General features: G+C 44.9%; 1 protein-coding gene across 2 annotated transcripts in view; it reads right to left on the bottom strand.

Annotated features, from left to right (window-relative positions):
* Positions 1 to 21,368, bottom strand: part of ERI3 (ERI1 exoribonuclease family member 3) — a 343,646-nt gene that overhangs the window by 251,884 nt on the left and 70,394 nt on the right. For both annotated transcript variants that reach the window (XM_068239544.1, XM_068239545.1), the window contains 2 exons: positions 14,739 to 14,798; positions 11,995 to 12,086 (listed from right to left, as the gene is read on the bottom strand). In XM_068239544.1, the coding sequence (XP_068095645.1) occupies positions 11,995 to 12,086; positions 14,739 to 14,798 (152 nt within the window). The remainder of the gene's footprint in view (positions 1 to 11,994; positions 12,087 to 14,738; positions 14,799 to 21,368) is intronic.

Below are 21,368 nucleotides of genomic sequence, written 5' to 3'. Positions count from 1 at the left end.
CAGTATCTAGTTTTAGGACTCCGGTGATAAACAGATCACATTTCAGGTTATACACATCAATCAGCCACAACATTAAACAACTGACAGGTGGATTGAACAACACTGTCTTGATATAGTGGCACTTGTGACTGAGGAAGATCAATTAGGCAGCTGCTGAACAGTCAAATCATGAAGATGTGCTAGAAGCAGGAAAGTGTGGAAGTGTAAAAATCTGAGCATCTCTGACAAGGCCCAAACTAACGGCTACATAACTGGATCAAAGCATCTCCAAAAGAGCAGGTCCTGAAGAGTGTTTCCACTATGCAGTGGTTAGTATCTACAGATGTTTAACAAGGGAGGACAATTGGTCAATCAGCAGCATGCATACCCAACATACAAGCATACATGTGGGGAGTGCTGGCTAGCCTGTCTAGTCCAATCACAAAGGAGGGATGCTGTAGCACAAATTGCTAGAAAAACCTTTTGCTGGCTATGAGAAAACGCTATGAGACCACACATTGCATAGTAGATAGCTACATCTGTAGCTCTACATACTTGTTGACCATTCTATTCCGGCTAAAGCACCGACAATCGAAATGTGAGAATCAGGACTAGACCATGGAGCAATGGAAGATGGTTGCCTGGTGTAATGTATAACATTTTCTTTCGGCTCTGAATTCCTCAAATCCCAATCCAATCCAGCATCTGTGGGATGTGCTGGGCCAATCCTTGGAGGTCTCACATCGAATCTTACAGGACTTAAAGAGGATCACGGTTGTAAAAAAAAACAAAAAAAACCTCTGAAAGTTCCTAAAGAATCAGTGGGTATCAGGGTTGATAACTCACCCACTCATACATTTGAAACTCTGCCCCTTCTTGGCAGCCCAAAGTGTCTCTGAAGCTCCGTGGCCAAACCCCCACCTGCATTGCTGCGGTCCTCCACAGCTCTGCAGCCACCTATTAGACAGCGGCTATTGAGCTGGGGGTGGGCCACAGCAACATTAGTGGGCATGGCCACGGGGGTTCGGAGATACACTGGGCACAAACAGCATGGCATTTTTGGCAAGGAAACGCAGTTTCAAATGTATAATGATTTATGGGAGAGGGGGTGATTTACTAACCCCGACACCTGACGATCCTATCAGCGCTTTCAAAAAGGTTTACAATAAGGGTTTTCCCAATTTTAACCTTGGAACTCTTTGAAGTATGTCCTTACAGAGCCTTGCTTCCAGATATCACAGGAGACCTTCAGAGCATTTGTGGAATCCCTGCCTGAACAGGTCAGAATTGTTGTGGTGACCACTAGAGTGACTTACACAATACAGTAGAGTCCTGATTATCCAGAACTCAACCCAGCACAAATGCTGGCAGTACTCACAGTGGTGAAAGCCAACTTCTTAGGCTCTTTGTGGGTTCTACTGTATTTTAACATTTAATACAGTGTTTATGGTCTCTACATAGAATGGGTTATAGTACTGTATTAGAAAGGCCTATTTTTAAGTTCTCAAGCAACCAGAAAGCACACTTATCTGGCATCAGCTGCTCCCTGTCGGTGCCCGAAAACGAAGATTGTATTGTATTAGGTAGATGGTTTGAATGTTTTGGGTTGTTCGTGTACATGCAGAAATATATAAAATTCCAAAGCATTCATCATGTTTTAAGTCCCATCATAAGAGGTGGAGATTTGGGAAGGTGAATGTGTAGCCAATCAAGGGCAGGTCCTCTCTGGATTACAAATGAACTCCTTTAGATAAAGGCCCTATAGCATTCCCCCTCTGTTTTACCACCTGATGTTACATGTACAGGAACGATGGATACATTTTCCCCTTCCAGCTTAGGCCTTGTCTAATCATGCCATAACTTTCCATCTCTCTCTCGAGGACACCATAAAAATTTCCCAATCTGCTGTCTGCCCCTCGTTACTTTTTTATTTTCTTATTAAGCACTAAATTTGAAAATTGATGTCAAAATAAAACTAACCAGCGCTAACACATTCCAGATATGAATTTACAGCCGTTTGTCAGCCAGGCCTTCCATGGCGTGATAAAACTAACAGCGCCCGCACAGGATTTTACCCGCTTCCCACCTAAAACATGATGGATGTCAGGGAGTGCATCGTTAAACGTAATGTTTGAAAAGCGCACAAAGGGGGGGCGATCAGCGAGGTGCGTCTATTACATCTGTCCAGTGGCCCATACGGGTAATATCGTGGATAACCTGAGCTTAGCTTTGTGACGGGCTAAGCTGGAAACGGAGAATATGGAGCCTCAGAGGCAACCTTCAAAAATGAGAGACAGCAAGGTGAAATCATTGGGCCTGTTCACACGAGCAGGTGCTGGTGAACAGCGACACTCTGGTTTGCAATGCATTGAAAAAGTCTTGCAGTTTGCATTTTAAGGGTATACATCTCTCTGTTTCCATCAACTGGATGGATTCCTTAAAGTGTACCCGAGGTCTTAAATGTATAAAAAGGGACACAGAGGCATGTTCCCATCTGAAGGACGTGCCTGTGTGTGCCCTCCTCGCCGCTCCCCCCACCTCCCCCAGCCAAGCAGGTGGTTGGCAAATTAATGGGAAAGAGGTGTCCCTTGCAGAAGAGGAACCTCTGCATAATGCCTTCTAACTGGCTCTTCACTGCCTGTTCCCCACCTTACCACCACCCCTTTCATACCAATCACCGCTCTGTGCTGGGAGGAGAGCACAGAGCTGCATCTGTAGTGTCCTGACCCCTGGGGTGAGAGAACTGAAAGTAATGAAGAATGGGAACAGCAGTAATGGACACTACCTGATAGGACTACCCTACCATAGTCATTTGTCTATGTATGCATCATGTAGTGCATGTATCAGTCTAGGGTAAGTCAATCAACCTATCTGTATGTTTTGGGGATTTGGAAAGGAAACCGGAGTGCCCGGAGGAAACCCACACAGACACGGGGAGAACTCCTTGCAGATGTTGACCTGGCTGGGATTCAAAACGGAGACCCAGCGCTGCAAGGCGAGAGCGCTAACCACTACGCCACTATGCTGGCCAAGAGGGTAAATTACTGTTACTTTAAAATTATGGGCCTGTAATTAGGGATGGACACAAAACTGAAAAAATGCACCTTTATTTCCAAATAAAATATTGGCGCCATACATTGTATGAGGGAAAACTTTTAAAAATTGCAATAAACGGGCAAATAAATGTGTGGGTTTAAATTGCGGTAGCCTGTATTATTTTAAAACTATAATGCCCGAAAGCTGAGAAAAAATGTTTTTTTTCTATTTTTCTTCTTCTTTTTAACCCCCCCCCCCCCCCCCCCCCCGCCCCAAAGAAAGCTTACCGGTAATTAGTGGCGAAAAAAACAAGATATAGATTGCTTTGTTGTGATAAGTAGTAATAAAGTTATAGGCAAATGAATGGAAGGAGCGCTGACAAGTGAAAATTGCTTTGGTTTTAGAAGAGGAAAAGCCCTTGGAGGTGAAGTGGTTAACCACTTCCCGACCGCCGTATATACAATTGGCGGCCGGGAAGTGGACCCCGCAAGGACCGCCGTATTGACAAATGGCGGCGGTCCTTGTAGGGGCATGGGCGGAGCGATCGCGTCATCAGTGACGCGATCCTTCGCCTCGCGCCGCTCACCCGCCGCAACATCCCGCCGGCCATACGGAAGCGCCGGCGGGATGTTAACCCGACGATCGCCGCATACAAAGTGTATAATACACTTTGTAATGTTTACAAAGTGTATTATACAGGCTGCCTCCTGCCCTGGTGGTCCCAGTGTCCGAGGGACCACCAGGGCAGGCTGCAGCCACCCTAGTCTGCACCAAGCACACTGATTTCCCCTCCCCCCTGCCCCAGATCGCCCACAGCACCCATCAGACCCCCCCCCTGCCCACCCCCCAGACCCCTGTTTGCACCCAATCACCCCCCTAATCACCCATCAATCACTCCCTGTCACTATCTGTCAACGCTATTTTTTTTATCCCCCCCCCTGCCCCCTCCTGATCACCCCCCCACCCCTCAGATTCTCCCCAGACCCCCCCACCCCATGTACTGTATGCATCTATCCCCCCTGATCACCTGTCAATCACCTGTCAATCACCCATCAATCACCCCCTGTCACTGCCACCCATCAATCAGCCCCTAACCTGCCCCTTGCGGGCAATCTGATCACCCACCCACACCAATAGATCGCCCGCAGATCCGACATCAGATCACCACCCAAGCGCAGCGTTTACATCTATTCTCTCCTCTAAACACCCACTAATTACCCATCAATCACCCATCAATCACCCCCTATCACCACCTGTCACTGTTACCCATCAGATCAGACTCTAATCTGCCCCTTGCGGGCACCCAATCACCCGCCTACACGCTCAGATTGCCCTCAGACCCCCCCTTATCAATTCGCCAGGGCATTATTTACATCTGTCCTTCCCTGTAATAACCCACTGATCACCGGTCAATCACCCATCAATCACCCCCTGTCACTGCCACCCATCAATCATCCCCTGTCACTGCCACCCATCAATCAGCCCCTAACCTGCCCCTTGCGGGCAATCTGATCACCCACCCACACCAATAGATCGCCCGCAGATCCGACATCAGATCACCACCCAAGCGCAGCGTTTACATCTATTCTCTCCTCTAAACACCCACTAATTACCCATCAATCACCCATCAATCACCCCCTATCACCACCTGTCACTGTTACCCATCAGATCAGACCCTAATCTGCCCCTTGCGGGCACCCAATCACCCGCCTACACGCTCGGATTGCCCTCAGACCCCCCCTTATCAATTCGCCAGGGCATTATTTACATCTGTCCTTCCCTGTAATAACCCACTGATCACCTGTCAATCACCTGTCAATCACCCATCAATCACCCCCTGTCACTGCCACCCATTAATCACCCCCTGTCACTGCCACCCATCAATCAGCCCCTAACCTGCCCCTTGCGGGCAATCTGATCACCCACCCACAGCAATAGATCGCCCGCAGATCCGACATCAGATCACCACCCAAGCGCAGTGTTTACATCTATTCTCTCCTCTAAACACCCACTAATTACCCATCAATCACCCCCTATCACCACCTGTCACTGTTACCCATTAGATCAGACCCTAATCTGCCCCTTGCGGGCACCCAATCACCCGCCTACACGCTCAGATTGCCCTCAGACCCCCCCTTATCAATTCGCCAGTGCAATATTTACATCTGTTCTCATCTGTAATAACCCACTGATTACCGGTCAATCACCTGTCAATCACCTATCAATCACCCATCAATCACCCCCTGTCACTGCCACCCATCAATCACCCCCTGTCACTGCCACCCATCAATCACCCCCTGTCACTGCCACCCATCAATCACCCGCTGTCACTGCCACCCATCAATCACCCGCTGTCACTGCCACCCATCAATCAGCCCCTAACCTGCCCCTTGCGGGCAATCTGATCACCCACCCACACCAATAGATCGCCCGCAGATCCGACGTCCGATCACCTCCCAAGTGCAGTGTTTACATCTGTTCTCTACCCTAAACACCCACTAATTACACATCAATCACCCCCTGTCACTGCTACCTATCAAATTAGACCCCTATCTGCCCCTAGGGCACTCAATCACCCGCACACACCCTCAGAATGCTCTCAGACCCCAGCCCTGATCACCTCGCCAGTGCATTGCTTGCATCTATTCCCCCCTCTAATCACACCTTGAGACACCCATCAATCACCTCCTGTCACACCTACCCATCAGATCAGGCCCTAATTTGCCCCGTGTGGGCTCCTGATCACTCGGCCAAACCCTCAGATCCCCCTCAGACCCCCTTCCGATCACCTCCCCAGTGCATTGATTGCATCTATTTTCCCCTTTAACCACCCCCTGAGACACCCATCAATCACCTCCTGTCACCCCCCTAGCACTCCTATCCATCAGATCAGGCCCAATACAACCTGTCATCTAAAAGGCCACCCTGCTTATGACCGGTTCCACAAAATTCGCCCCCTCATAGACCACCTGTCATAAAAATTTGCAGATGCTTATACCCCTGAACAGTCATTTTGAGACATTTGGTTTCCAGACTACTCACGGTTTTGGGCCCGTAAAATGCCAGGGCGGTATAGGAACCCCACAAGTGACCCCATTTTAGAGAAAAAGACACCCCAAGGTATTCTGTTAGGTGTATGACGAGTTCATAGAAGATTTTATTTTTTGTCAAAAGTCAGCGGAAATTGATTTTTATTGGGTTTTTTTCACAAAGTATCATTATTCACTAACTTGTGACAAAAAATAAAATCTTCTATGAACTCGCCATACACCTAACGGAATACCTTGGGGTGTCTTCTTTCTAAAACGGGGTCACTTGTGGGGTTCCTATACTGCCCTGGCATTTTAGGGGCCCTAAACCGCGAGGAGTAGTCTAGAAAACAAATGCCTCAAAATGACCTGTGAATAGGACGTTGGGCCCCTTAGCGCACCTAGGCTGCAAAAAAGTGTCACACATGTGGTACCGCCGTACTCAGGAAAAGTAGTATAATGTGTTTTGGGGTGTATTTTTACACATACCCATGCTGGGTGGGAGAAATTTCTATGTAAATGGACAATTGTGTGTAAAAAACATCAAACAATTGTCATTTACAGAGATATTTCTCCCACTTAGCATGGGTATGTGTAAAAAAACACCCCAAAACACATTATACTACTTCTCCTGAGTACGGCGGTACCACATGTGTGGCACTTTTTTACACCCTAAGTACGCTAAGGGGCCCAAAGTCCAATGAGTACCTTTAGGATTTCACAGGTCATTTTGCAACATTTGGTTTCAAGACTACTCCTCACGGTTTAGGGCCCCTAAAATGCCAGGGCAGTATAGGAACCCCACAAATGACCCCATTCTAGAAAAAAGACACCCAAAGGTATTCCGTTAGGAGTATGGTGAGTTCATAGAAAATTTTATTTTTTGTCCCAAGTTAGTGGAAAATGACACGTTGTGAAAAAAAACAATTAATATCAATTTCCGCTAACTTGTGACAAAAAAATAAAAACTTCTATGAACTCACCATACTCCTAACGGAATACCGTGGGGTGTCTTCTTTCTAAAATGGAGTCATTAGTGGGGTTCCTATACTGCCCTGGCATTTTAGGGGCCCTAAACCGTGAGGAGTAGTCTTGAAACAAAAATGACCTGTGAAATCCTAAAGGTACTCATTGGACTTTGGGCCCCTTAGCGCAGTTAGGGTGCAAAAAAGTGCCACACATGTGGTATCGCCGTACTCGGGAGAAGTAGTACAATGTGTTTTGGGGTGTATTTTTACACATACCCATGCTGGGTGGGAGAAATACCGCTGTAAATGGACAATTGTGTGTAAAAAAATCAAAAGATTGTCATTTACAGAGGTATTTCTCCCACCCAGCATGGGTATGTGTAAAAATACACCCCAAAACACGTTGTACTACTTCTCCCGAGTATGGCGATACCACATGCGTGGCACTTTTTTGCACCCTAACTGCGCTAAAGGGCTCAAAGTCCAATGAGTACCTTTAGGATTTCACAGGTCATTTTGAGAAATTTCGTTTCAAGACTACTCCTCGCGGTTTAGGGCCCCTAAAATGCCAGGGCAGTATAGGAACCCCACAAATGGCCCCATTTTAGAAAGAAGACACCCCAAGGTATTCCGTTAGGAGTATGGTGAGTTCATAGAAGATTTTATTTTTTGTCACAAGTTAGCGGAAATTGATTTTAATTGTGTTTTTTCACAAAGTGTCATTTTCCGCTAACTTTTGACAAAAAATAAAATCTTCTATGAACTCACCATACTCCTAACGGAATACCTTGGGGTGTCTTCTTTCTAAAATGGGGTCATTTGTGGGGTTCCTATACTGCCCTGGCATTTTAGGGGCCCTAAACCGTGAGGAGTAGTCTTGAAACAAAATTTCTCAAAATGACCTGTGAAATCCTAAAGGTACTCATTGGACTTTGGGCCCTTTAGCGCAGTTAGGGTGCAAAAAAGTGCCACACATGTGGTATCGCCGTACTCAGGAGAAGTAGTATAATGTGTTTTGGGGTGTATTTTTACACATACCCATGCTGAGTGGGAGAAAGATCTCTGTAAATGGACAATTGTGTGTAAAAAAAATTAACAAATTGTCATTTACAGAGATATTTCTCCCACCCAGCATGGGTATGTGTAAAAATACACCCCAAAACACATTATACTACTTCTCCTGAGTACGGCAATACCACATGTGTGGCACTTTTTTGCAGCCTAACTGTGCTAAGGGGTCCAAAGTCCAATGAGCACCTTTAGGCTTTACAGGGGTGCTTACAATTTAGCACCCCCCAAAATGTCAGGACAGTAAACACACCCCACAAATGACCCCATTTTGGAAAGTAGACCCTTCAAGGTATTCAGAGAAGCATGGTGAGTCCGTGGCAGATTTCATTTTTTTTTGTCGCAAGTTAGAAGAAATGGAAACTTTTTTTTTTTTTTTTTCTCTCTCACAAAGTGTCATTTTCCGCTTACTTGTGACAAAAAATATCTTCTATGAACTCACTATGCCTCTCAGTGAATACTTTGGGATGTCTTCTTTCCAAAATGGGGTCATTTGGGGGGTATTTATACTATCCTGGAATTCTAGCCCCTCATGAAACATGACAGGGGGTCAGAAAAGTCATAGATGCTTGAAAATGAGAAAATTCACTTTTTGCACCATAGTTTGTAAACGCTATAACTTTTACCCAAACCAATAAATATACACTGAATGGGGTTTTTTTTAATCAAAAACATGTTTGTCCACATTTTTCGCGCAGCATGTATACAGAAATTTTACTTTATTTGAAAACTGTCAGCACAGAAAGTTAAAAAAATCATTTTTTTGCCAAAATTCATGTCTTTTTTGATGAATATAATAAAAAGTAAAAATCGCAGAAGCAATCAAATAGCACCAAAAGAAAGCTTTATTAGTGACAAGAAAAGGAGCCAAAATTCATTTAGGTGGTAGGTTGTATGAGCGAGCAATAAACCGTGAAAGCTGCAGTGGTCTGAATGGAAAAAAAGTGGCCGGTCCTTAAGGGGTAGAAAGCCCTAGGTCCTCAAGTGGTTAATAGGGCACTTGTGGGTCAAGCTACTCTGTGTATCCCTTTAAGACATAATATTAATGTGCATACACACATCCAATTTTGATTGGCCAATTTTACCATATTCATGTTGTATGAGAGCCAACAGATTGTGAATACTATGAAGAGATTGTGCAGGTAAGCTCTCATACTACACGGAGGTGGTAAAATTGGCTATTGATTGGCCAATCAATCAAAGAGTATAAGCACACTTTAAAGGGCCCATACAATGGTTGACTTCAGCGTTCGATCGATCATTCGATTAAATTGATCGCAAACCGATGCATGATCGAACAGAAGATCGATCAATTTGCGGGCGATTTCAATCAAATTGATCTATCTGACAGGATGGAAAATCTAGGTCGATCTGCTGCTGGCAGCAGATCGATGGCCCATAGCATTGCATTGGATCTAATGGTGCAGTAATGCCTTTAGAACGATTTTTAATCGATTTCCAATAGATTTTAGATTTCATTCTGAAATCTATTGGAAATCTGTTCCTAGTGTGTGGCACACATCAGATAGATTCCTGTCAGTTCGACCTGAGAGGCATCTGACAGAGATCCATCTGATGATCTGCTGCAAATCTATCAGTGTATGGCCACCTTTATTAGAAAGCAAAATGCTATTCACTTATTGATCTTACAGGACAGGCGTTAGATTCTTAACCAAAGTTTGTCTATCGCCTCTATGAGGCTTTAGATCAGAGACTTAAGGGGCCCATACACTGGTCGATTTCAGCCATCGATCGATCGATTCTATAGAATCAATCGATCAGAAACCGATTCTTTCAAATCTAAAGATCGATCGATTTGTGGACGATTTCGATAGATTTTATCTATCTGACAGGATGGAAAATCTAGGTCGATCTGCTGTTAGCAGCAGATCCATGGCCCATAGAGTTGCATTGGATCTAATGGACCAATAATGCATTTAGATAAATTTAGATAGATTATAGAAATCTATTGGAAATCTGTTCCTAGTGTGTAGCACACATCAGATAGATTCCTGTCAGATTGGACTTGACAGGCATCTGACAGAAATCTATCTGATGGTCAAATCTGCTGCAAATCTGTAAGTGTATGGCCACCTTTAGTCACTTCAACAGTAAAGCCAGCTTTACACTGGATCTGTGCGATTGCGGTGCAATGCTCCTGCAGCACCGCAAATTTCATCAATTGTAAGACCCTTTGTATAACTGCGTTAATGAGGAAATTGGCAGAAAACAACCCTTTAAAAACAGCTCTGTTCTGCTCACTTCCTGTGGCTTGAATGAGCAGTGAGAGCATAATGTTCCATTGCAGGTTTGGTTGCTATATGGTGGCCTCGCTATTTTGATTTTTTTGGCGCACATCATGACTGTTCTGCAGCCATGTTTTTGACTGCAAAAGACCATTTATAGCTAGCAGACAGGATGCACGTCATGCATAAATTGTCGTCCACACATGTGCACCACACCACCGCCAACATTTTTAAAACACCTGTGTCACCATTAACTTAATGACTTCCATCACAGAGGAGCTCAAACCTACTGCTTGACCCACTGAGTTGTGCTCCCATTTTTGCCTGAGGAAGCGGGGTCACGCCCGCGAAAGGCGTTGCATTTGTGGAGTTCTGTTTTATCGAGACTCAAGTGAGTTTTCTTTTTTGTAACAGGGAGGTAAGTCCACCCTAACATCCCCCTCTGCTTTTAAACAGTTTTTAAAACGTTTCACTCTACTCTGGCGCCTCTGTATACCGAGCTTTTAATGACTTCCAGCACTGCTAGGGTGCTGCAGAAATCAAGCAGTAATATGCTGCAGACTTTGTGTGGGATCAGGTTCTTCCGGCGCATCGCACCGCAGCAACTCTGCAAGGCTCCGTAGACTTACATTGCATGTGTGGTATCTTGCGGTAAGAAGGGGTAACACAACGCAGGCTCACAATGCCAGTGTGCAAGGGGCCTAAAGCAACACTCTTCTGCTGACAAAATATTATTTTGGGAACATAAAAAAAGCTAAGATGATTATTTGTACTGCTTCATGTTTCAAATTACAAAAATATGCAGCTAAGAGAAATATGGCTCGAAATGCTATACATTTTAACATCATAATATAAAACACAAAACTTCTCATAAACTACTTATCACCTAATTGATAAAAATAACCGTCCAGCACATTTACAAGCAAAATAATCACTCAAAGTAAATTGTTCCTGATTAACTTAATTTCAATATTACTTTTCTTACCTAAAAGAGAACCTGAGGAGGCATACTGCAATCCTAATAGGACCCAGAGGCATGTCATGTGCACAAAGACATGCCTCAGGGTCACTGTATCGCCGCTACTAGCCCCACCTGCGCAACATTGCACCCCATTAAAAGATCGCCAACCTAGCAACAATCTGCCTGACTTCCTACCGGAAGGAAGCTAATAGAGGGGGAGAGAAGCAATTGGGGGGGGGGGTTCAGGGGCAGATGCTACGAGGCTGGCTGACAGCCTCACATAAATAATGCCAGCTAGCGACAAGCAGATTGCCGCTAAGCTGGCGATCTTTAAGGGGGTGCAGCGCGGCGCCGGGGGGGAGGGCTAGCAGCGACGTACAGTGACACAGAGGCATATCTTTGTGCACATGACATGCCTCTGGGTCCTATTAGGATTGCAGTATGACGCCTCGGGTTCTCTTTAATTATAGTACATTTTTGCTCTTTGGGAACTAACAGAGGAAAACAGTTGAAAAATCTTTGTGAATCATGCCCTTTGTGTAGCATCCCCATCATATTCATCAGGTTGGAGTTTTTGCTGAGCTGACAGGAGACACTGGAAAGAGACACATGACAACTTGGTGCTGTGAGATCATCCTGGCTTGTAGGAACACAGGAAGCAAGTCTGAGGACTATAGTGGCACTGTGCTCTGTCACTTCATACTCACATAAGTTTCAAGTCCCAGTCGCCGCAGGTGACAAAGATAGACTTGACGCTGGGATCTAAGAGGCCCTCTTTGGCCATCCACTCATCGACTCTCTGAAAGACAGAGACACAAAGGAAATGTCACGTGCAGCTCTTGGCTTTGGAGGAGACGCCAGTTCGGACACAGATAAGAGCATGTAATCAGGAGAGGCAGAAAATTGTGATCTTATCAGGCCTGTCCTATAGTCTCTATGTTATTAACAAGATTTGGTGCGTGTCTACCAGGAGGGACACCAGGGAAGGTCACTAGACTCTGGAAATCCTGGAGGCATAAGCACAGCCTGTTATCATAACTTAATACGATATTATCGAGGACCCACCAGCGGGGAGCAACCATCATTTACCTCACAACACATCACTGTTATATTATAATCCGATAGGTTTTATCAAGGTTACTCTGCGGAGAGACAGCTTCACACATTCCGAACTCTAGCGTGTTATCACCGCTTCTGATTACGCTCTTTTCTTTCACTGCATGCACATCCACCCTCACACTTCACAATCCAATCAAGAGTTCACATTTTAATTCATTATTTCTTTATTTTTATGTAAGCACCTTAGACTTAAAGAGAAACTCCACTTTCAATGAATATTGCTACAAGAATATATAATTGCTCCACAAGACTTTGTTTTGGGATTTCCAGTTATTAAAATAGTGCACTATTTGCAAATTTCTATAACTGGCTGAAGCTCAAGTTACACTTTTCTGCAAGCCTGGAATCAGTCTGGCCTGGTGCACACCGGAGCGGTTCTGCAGCGTTGTTTAACACGCGTGTAGGGGGAAACCCGTTTGGCTAATGAAAGTGAATGGGATGGTGCACACCAGAGCGGCTCGTTTTTTCCAAAACGCAAACTCCCGGGGTGCAGTATTTTTTGGATTTCTGAGGCATTTCTGCCTCAATGTAAGGGATAGGAAAAACGCAAACCGCTCTTAAAAACGCTACTTTAGAGCGGTTTGCCACGCGTTTTTGTTACAGAAGCTGTTCAGTACAGCTTTTACCGTAACAATTTGTGTAACCTGCTACACAAAAACACAGCTAAAACCGCTAGGTATGTTTAGAAATCCTCTCTAAACATGCCTAGAATTGCTCTGAAATCTGCTCCCAAAACCGCTAGCGTTTTGCAGATCTGCTAGCGGTTTTGGTGTGCACTAGGCCTCTGTGTGGAGTGCAGACTACCTTGAGACTTCCCATCTTGCTGCACAGACTAGAAGCTTGTTACTTTTTTCCACAGCTGGACTAATCCATGGACTGGAAGCAAAGTTGGACATTCCCTTAGCGCTGACTCTGTTAGGAATGCTAGTGAAGTGTGGTCCGGTGTTAGTGAAAGAGCAGAAATGCAGACATCAAACCAACAAACGTTGATTCCGGTGATACCTTCAATGACTACCTGTACATGGTTCATGACAAGCTTTTGAACCATTAAGTTTCTTCTTCAGGCATTATACAGAACTGAATCAGAACCGTACTGATACAGTTCTGTAGAATGCCTAAATAAGAAGAAACTTAACGTTTCGAAAGCTTGCAATGAACCATGTACAGGTAGTCATGAAAGGTATCCCCGGAATCAACGTTTGTTGGTTTGATGTCTGCATTTCTGTTAGGAATGCTGTGAAACAACTGTGGTTTGCATGCACAGGTTTTAGATGCTTACACATAAAACATGTTTAAATAAGGTTTGAGAACTGAAATGAAGGAACTGCCTTTTTCTCAGCAAACTTTAAAGGCTGGTCTCCACTAGGAACTGCTGCCATTTTCGATTTGGCTGTGGCACCCGTTCTGCAGCGTACCTGCAGCCAGAGTCACTAAGCCATGCCATGCACGGCTATAGGGATTCGGCTGTATGTTACATAAAACTGTTGCCCACTGTCCAGATTTGCATCACAGTGGGATCTGGACTGCAAGCCACTAGTTAAATAGGCCGAGTTTCCCCCACCCCTCTCAAATGTGGTAAAACGCTACGGCTTCGGCCCGGACTCAGGAGTAGTGGAAATAGGCCCTAAGAAGATAATTTGCATATGCGAAGTGTAGTATAAAATGGCCCTGATGGCATGGGGTATGACAGCACAGTACGGGTAAGGAAGGGGTAACTAGGAAACCAATGCCCTCAGTCTATGCTTGCCTAAGATGATCCACCAGGCTGATCGCTTGTTGACGCATAATGGGGGATCAGGTGCGATTTTACACAGATTAGATTCTCAGGAAGAGGTGGCCCCTGCTTGCCGTCTTGGCCAAGAAGCATCTAGCATGTGCACCGGGCTTAAGAAATAGCAGCAGTTAGTAAACAAGGTATAGTAGTGGATGTAGTTCATATATCTGGATCCACTACAGTGTCCCTTTAAATCTTAATTTGTTCATATTGTTGTTGTGTAACATTTAACATGTCAAAGCCCTAAAAGAGCGGATCAGCTGTTTTTTTTGGCGCGCAGCTCTCAGAGCTGAGTGCTGAAACTGGGCGCCCCATAGCAGCAATGTTATGCTGCACGGGGTGCATAGCCAGACCCCGAAATACATCTCCCTCCGAGTTGCGACAACTCAGAGGGGGAATAGTATCTAACATCGCCTCGGAGTTTAGCGGCAGCGGTGAGAGCCGTCATTCGGCTCTCACCACGCCGAACTGAGCGGCGCCAAAATGATATGCACCCCTAAAAGAGAAGGTGTCATAGTATGTTTATCAACATTCAGCATCGTGGATCAATTGACTCACCTCCAGTACTTGGCTGAGAGTGGGCTGTCCGTCCACCATCTCCTGAATGATTCCCGTCAGCTGGAAAGATAAAAAGAACAACAATCACAATCAAGCATAATGGTCACTCAGATGTTTCTGAGACTGCTCCAATGCCCTACTTAAAGTGGACCTGAACTCCTCTCTGCTCTAAAAGATACACAACTTCCTGATTCACGGAAGCAGACATATTGCTTACAGCCTGTGCTTTCAAATGGGCTTATCTGCTTATCTGCCATAGGCAGTCATGTGACACAGGGAAGGGATCAAATTACAATTAGTGATTAGACACAAATGAGGGGGAATTACACAGGCTAAACTCTTTAAATACATACAGGGTGCATTTTAGTTATGTTTTCCTTGTGTCCTGTGCAAGAGTTCAGGTTCACTTTCACCAAGATGGGCTCAGAGCACTGATGCTAGAAAGGGCAGAACCCCATATCAAACAGATTCAACTTCACACCAAAGTACAGACTCCCATATTTATGAAAACCATGTTAATAATGACATTTTTAACCACCAAAGGCACAAAACTGAAAAATAAAATGTCAATGCAAAAGGTATAGCCATAGATTAAACTTTAAAGGATAACTTGGACAAGGTCTCCTCCTGTCTATCAGCCATCTCCTCCGCTAAGTTCCTGAAACTAAATCTAGACAAAACAGAGTTTATGATCTTCCCACCCTGGCTATCCCTGAACCTCCCAGATGTGCATGTCCCTGTTAACCACACTACCATTCGCCCTACCTCTCAAGCTTGCTGTCTGGGTGTCACCCTGGATTCCGCACTCTCCTTCACTCCCCACATCCAAAACCTCACAAAGTCCTGCAACATTCACCACCTCCGTAACATCTGCAAGATCCGCCCTTTCCTGACCTCTGCCACCACCAAACTCATCCATGTCCTCATAATTTCCCGCCTTGACTACTGCAATGCCCTTCTGTCTGGTCTCCCTATGACCCGAATAGCCCCGCTGCAGTCCATCATGAATGTGGCAGCCAGAATTATCCACTCCTCCCATCGCTTCACTACGGTGGCTCCCCTCTGTGAATCCCTTCACTGGCTTCCTATCCAGTCCAGAATCCGATTCAAAATACTGGGTCTGATCTACAAATCTGTCCACAAAACCTGTCCCACTTACATTTTCGATCTTACTCAGAGGCACACACCTAGCCACTCCCTCCGCTCCTCCAATGAACTTTGCCTGACCACCCCCGCATCACCCAGTCTTATGCACGCCTCCAGGACTTTTCAGGAGCTGCTCCAACACTACCGCCAGCCATTAGGCCAGCCCCCTCCTTCAACATCTTCAATAAGGCCCTCAAAACTCACCTTTTCACTCTGCCCTACCACCCCTCACAAGTGCTCTAAACCCGCAGCTGAACTCTGGTCCCCTAACTTTCGTGTCCTTACCTCTCCCTCTAGATTGTAAGCCTTCAAGCAGGGTCTTCCTCCTTTTGTGTCCTACCTGATCATGCACCTCCATTACTGTGCACCCATGCTATGCATTTGAGTGAACTCAACTTGCCTAATCGCCATGCTCCCATCCAGTGACTGACTAAGCATTACCTTGTACTCATACTGTGCTGCATGATCTGATTTTTCTTGTATTCCTGTATTGTCGTATTGCTCTATGTCACCCCTAAATATTGTCTGTAACCTTAACTAATGTCCAGCGCTACGTAATATGTTGGCGCTTTATAAATACAATAAATAAATAACTCCATGGAGTGTCATTGGATTGGAAAATGAAAATAGAAATAGAAAGAATAGAAATAACAATTGAAGCGATACCTTTTACAACATCTTGCATGTGATAACTTATGAAGTTATGCTACTGTGTATAAGTCTGGCAGATAAGAACATATAAAAAATGTACTAACATGCACGGACTACTCAGGAAGATAGTGTCATATTGCAACAGGATCTGGATAGGATGGCTATATGGGCACATACATGGCAGATGAAATTCAACGTTGACAAATGTAAAGTCATGCATTTTGGACGTACTAATGGACTAGCACCATACAAAATAAATGGGATACAGTTGGGGACATCAAACTTGGAGAAGGACTTAGGAGTACTCATTGACAACAAGTTAAATAATCGTACTCAATGCCAAGCAGCTGCAGCTAAAGCTAACAAAATTTTGGGATGCATTAAAAGGGAAATAAAAACTGGAGATGCGAGCATAATATTGCCCCTGTTTAACTCTCTAGTAAGGCCACATCTGGAATATGGAATTCAGTTCTGGGCACCACATTACAAAAAAGATATTGCAGTTTTAGAGCAGGTGCAGAGACGAGCAACAACATTGATACGTGGGATGGAAGGTCTCGCTTACCAAGAAAGGTTAGATAAACTGGGTTTATTTAGTCTAGAGAAAAGACGCCTTAGAGGGGATCTAATTAACATGTATAAATACATCAGAGGGCAATATAATAGCTTGGCGGATGAGCTTTTTGTCCCTAGGCCTTCTCAAAGGACTAGAGGACATGATCTGCGCATGGAGGAAAAACGTTTCAGCCATTTATTTAGGAAAGGGTTCTTTACAGTAAGAGTGATTAAGATGTGGAATGCATTGCCACAGGAAATCGTTATGGCAAACTCTATAACTGCATTTAAAGGGGGCTTAGATGCTTTCCTTGCGTTGAAAGACATCCATGGCTACAATTACTAGGTAATGCCTAATGATGTTGATCCAGGGATTTTATCTGATTGCCATCTGGAGTCGGGAAGGAATTTTTCCCTTTAGGGGCTAATTGGACCATGCCTTGTAAAGGGTTTTTTCGCCTTCCTCTGGATCAACAGGGATATGTGAGGGAGCAGGCTGGTGTTGTACTTTATACTGGTTGAACTCGATGGACGTATGTCTTTTTTCAACCAAAATAACTATGTAACTATGTAACATCTCCCAGCATGCATTGCAGTGACAGCACAAGACACTGCTAGAAAATTGAAAATTCAGCAGCTGCGGTCTATCCCTGAAGGACATGGTGGATCCCATAGGGAACAGGTGCCAGAGGAGCAGCATCCCGTAGGTAAGTGGTTATAGCTCTTCAGCTTATATTATGTTTTTTTTAAGCAAGTTGGCCTATGTGCTCCACACTGGATTTCAGATGTGGAATCACAGCCAATTGAAATCAATAGGCTGCATCTGAATTGTATGTGGCATAAAGAATAAATGCTGCTGGCTGCATTTTCTGCAGACCAGGTCCGAATCCCTATAGCCAGGCATGGTGTGGCTGCCGCTTCACAACAGACTGGCCCAAGCCCTATCCCATACAGCCATATCAATCCCTGCCATGTACTGATGAGGACCAAAAGTTCTAAACAGTCTGTCTACACGTGGGGTTGATGTGGCTGTGTAAAATGTAAAGCTATAGGCTTGCTACAGGGGTTGGACAAAATAATGGAACCGCCTAACATTTTGGCATCATGATCTTTGAACATGTTTTAAGCAATCAAAACTTGACATGTTAATTTTTATTATTATTTTTGTTATTTAATATATTTAATTAAAATAATTGTTTGTTGGTTTTTTTTACAGATATTTAAACCAAAGTTGTTTATAATTTATAAAAATGGCAGATCTCTCAGACTTTCAAAGATTCCAAATTGTTGGTGCTCATATGGCAGGTGCTACTGTAACAGAAACTGCCCGAATGCTTGGCATTTCAAGAGGTACTGTCTCAAAAGTAATGACTGCCTTTGAAAGAGAAGGAAAAACGTCCTCAGCAAAGCACAGTTGTGGCCGAAAGTCGAAGTTGTCTGAGAGAGACCGTCGGACTCTAAATCGAATTGTTAGAAAAGTTTGCAAGACCACGGCTCCTAAAATCACTGCAGAGCTGAATGAACACCTACAGCACCCAGTTTCCACAAAAACTGTTAGTCGGGAGCTGCACAAATCTGGATTCTACGGAAGAAGTGCAATTAGAAAACCTCTGTTCTCAAAGACAAATGTTTCAAAGCGTTTAGAGTGGTTTAGAAACCACCAGAATTGGTCTCTCGAGCAGTGGAAAAATATGATTTTCTCTGATGAATCATCGCTTACCTTATTTCCGACCTTCGGCCGAGTGTACGTTTGGAGACAGCCGAAAGAAGCATTTCATTCAGAATGCCTTCTCCCAACCGTAAAACATGGCGGGGATTCTGTGATGATCTGGGGTGCTATTTCTTGGAAATCCGCCGGGCCAATGATTTCCTTTCATGGAAGAATTAACAGCCGAGACAATTCAGGAATTTTGGGCGACTAAGTTCATCCTATGGTTCAAGAACTGTTTCCAGAGGGGAATGCCATCTTTCAAGATGATAATGCCCCAATCCATACAGATAGAATTGTTAAAGAATGGCACGAGGAACATTCTAATGAAGTTGAGCATCTCATCTGGCCACCACAATCCCCAGACCTCAACATTATTGAGCATTTATAGTCATCATTAGAGATTCAAGTAAGAAATTGATTTCCGCCGCCATCGTCTCTAAAAGAACTGGAGGGTGTTTTAACTGAAAAATGGGCTGAAATTCCTTTGGAAACAATTCACAATTTTTATGTAAAAAGGTGGACCTACACCATATTAAAATATATTTTGTTGATTTTCAAGGGGTTTCCATTATTTTGTCCAACTTCTGTATATACCAGCAGTTCTGGATGCTGGCCTGGCTTACAGGGGCGAAAAGAGATCATTTGCATACTCAGTAGTGGTGCATTGTGGGTAACCACAAATGTTCACTTATAGCTCAATTATTGCAAGTTTCCTTCTGTTTTAAGAAGGCACATTACACCAAGCAAAAGCATGAGCACCACATCCAATTCGGAAATGGAAACCACACCCAGAAGAAATATGGTCTTAGACTCCGTGCACACTATTCCGATTACGCATTTTAATCGATTTTTTTATCCGTTTTTCTGTTGAATGTATTCAGGGAAAATCTGAATTGAAAATCTGAATCGGAAACGGAATCGGAAAACGGATTTGCAGTGTGCAGGGAGCCTTAGTCCCCGTTTCTCTGTCGTGATAGTTGCTGGCTAATATATGGTGGAGAGCAGGGGATTAATTTTTTTTCCCCCCCTGAAGTTCTACATGTACTTACATGCAACTTTTGCGGTGAACAGAAGGCAGCAGTGACATTTCATGTGTGTTTAAGGCTGGTAGCGTTCACTCAGCCTGGCCAAAGGGTGTTCTGGGGGGGGGGGTTGAAAGTGAAAACGGACACTTACCTGGTGCTTCTATCGGCCCCCTGCTGTTGTAATGTCCCACTCCGTCCTCCAACGATGCTCCATTCTCCTCCGCCGGTCCCGGTCTGATATTCGTCTAAGAAGACGAATAATTTGTCTAAGCAGACGAATAGTGCTCGCTCCCGTGCGCGTCATCAGGAGCGTACTGCACAGGACGAAGTTTTCTTGTAGTAAGTTTTCTTGTAGTAAGCGCCCAATGACGCGTGGGAGCGAGCATGTGTGCGGCCAAGCTGCGCAGCTGCAGTCTAATTAGACGGCAGGTTAGACCAGAACCAGCGGCGGCAAACGGAGCATCGTTGGAGGACGGGCTGGGACATTACAGCTGCAGGAGGGCAATAGAAGCCCCAGTTAAGTGTACACACACAAAACTCCTTTAAAGTGAACTGATCGGCGATGCAAGCAATTTTGGGACAAAATTGGTCACATGTGGAAAATGGTTGCAGGTATCGATTAGACATGCTGCAAGATGTAGGGTTGACTCGATCGGGAGTACAGCGTGCCATATCGGGAAAAAGCGATGAACACGATGGAACCTCGACAATGTCCCCCATAATGTAAAATGTGCGCCCCCCCCCCCCTGTGCTTTATACACTTTACCTGTCTATGTCCGCCGCTAACTCCACCTTCAAATACATGCCCCACGTGGGCGCCGGCGTAACGCGTGCACGTTTGACATCACACACGCCCACTTATAAGCTGCCGGCAAGCACATGCGGTGCGTGTATGAAGATAAAGCACGTGGGCGGCTTCCGAGAGCCGATTTCTGAGAGATTTCATGCTGAAATCGCTCGAGAATCAGCCTAGAGAGCCAACCGACAGATCTCTCTCAGAATCAGATAGTGATCTGTCTCTTAGTCGATCTGCCCATATATCGTCTGATGTGTGGGCACCTTTAGTGTATGTCCAGCTTAACAGAACATGCAAGCATGTACAGTACAGATATATCAGTGCCTCAGACACAGTCCTATGCCAATCAGCTCCTAGCAACTGCTGGAGGTGCTCATTATTGTACACATTTTCCAGCTTGTTAGGAGATCTCTATGCCAGCCGGAACCAGCTCTATCCTTATCTTTGCAAGAAAGTGATGGAAGTGTTACCTGCGTGTGTGTGTGCAGCTGGCATAATTTGGACAAGACGCACAGAGAACTTCAGCACCTTTGGTGTATGAAAGAATGAGCACGCGTCCAATCACAAGCCAGCTTTGGACCATCCTAACGATACAGAACAAAACTCTATGCAGAGCAATGAGGGTCCTGTTCCCAAATTTACACAGATTATTAACTAGCTGGGAAACATGTCTAATGAGTTCCGTGACGCAGATGCCTGCCATAGCCGGCCCACCTCTCCAGCGCGGTGCGGGCATCCCATTGTCC

Source organism: Hyperolius riggenbachi, chromosome 6 (genome assembly GCF_040937935.1).
Source record: "Hyperolius riggenbachi isolate aHypRig1 chromosome 6, aHypRig1.pri, whole genome shotgun sequence".
In the NCBI taxonomy this organism is placed as follows: domain Eukaryota; kingdom Metazoa; phylum Chordata; class Amphibia; order Anura; family Hyperoliidae; genus Hyperolius; species Hyperolius riggenbachi.
The sequence above is the reverse complement of the archived record's forward strand: the minus strand, read 5'-3'. Positions and strand labels throughout refer to the sequence as shown.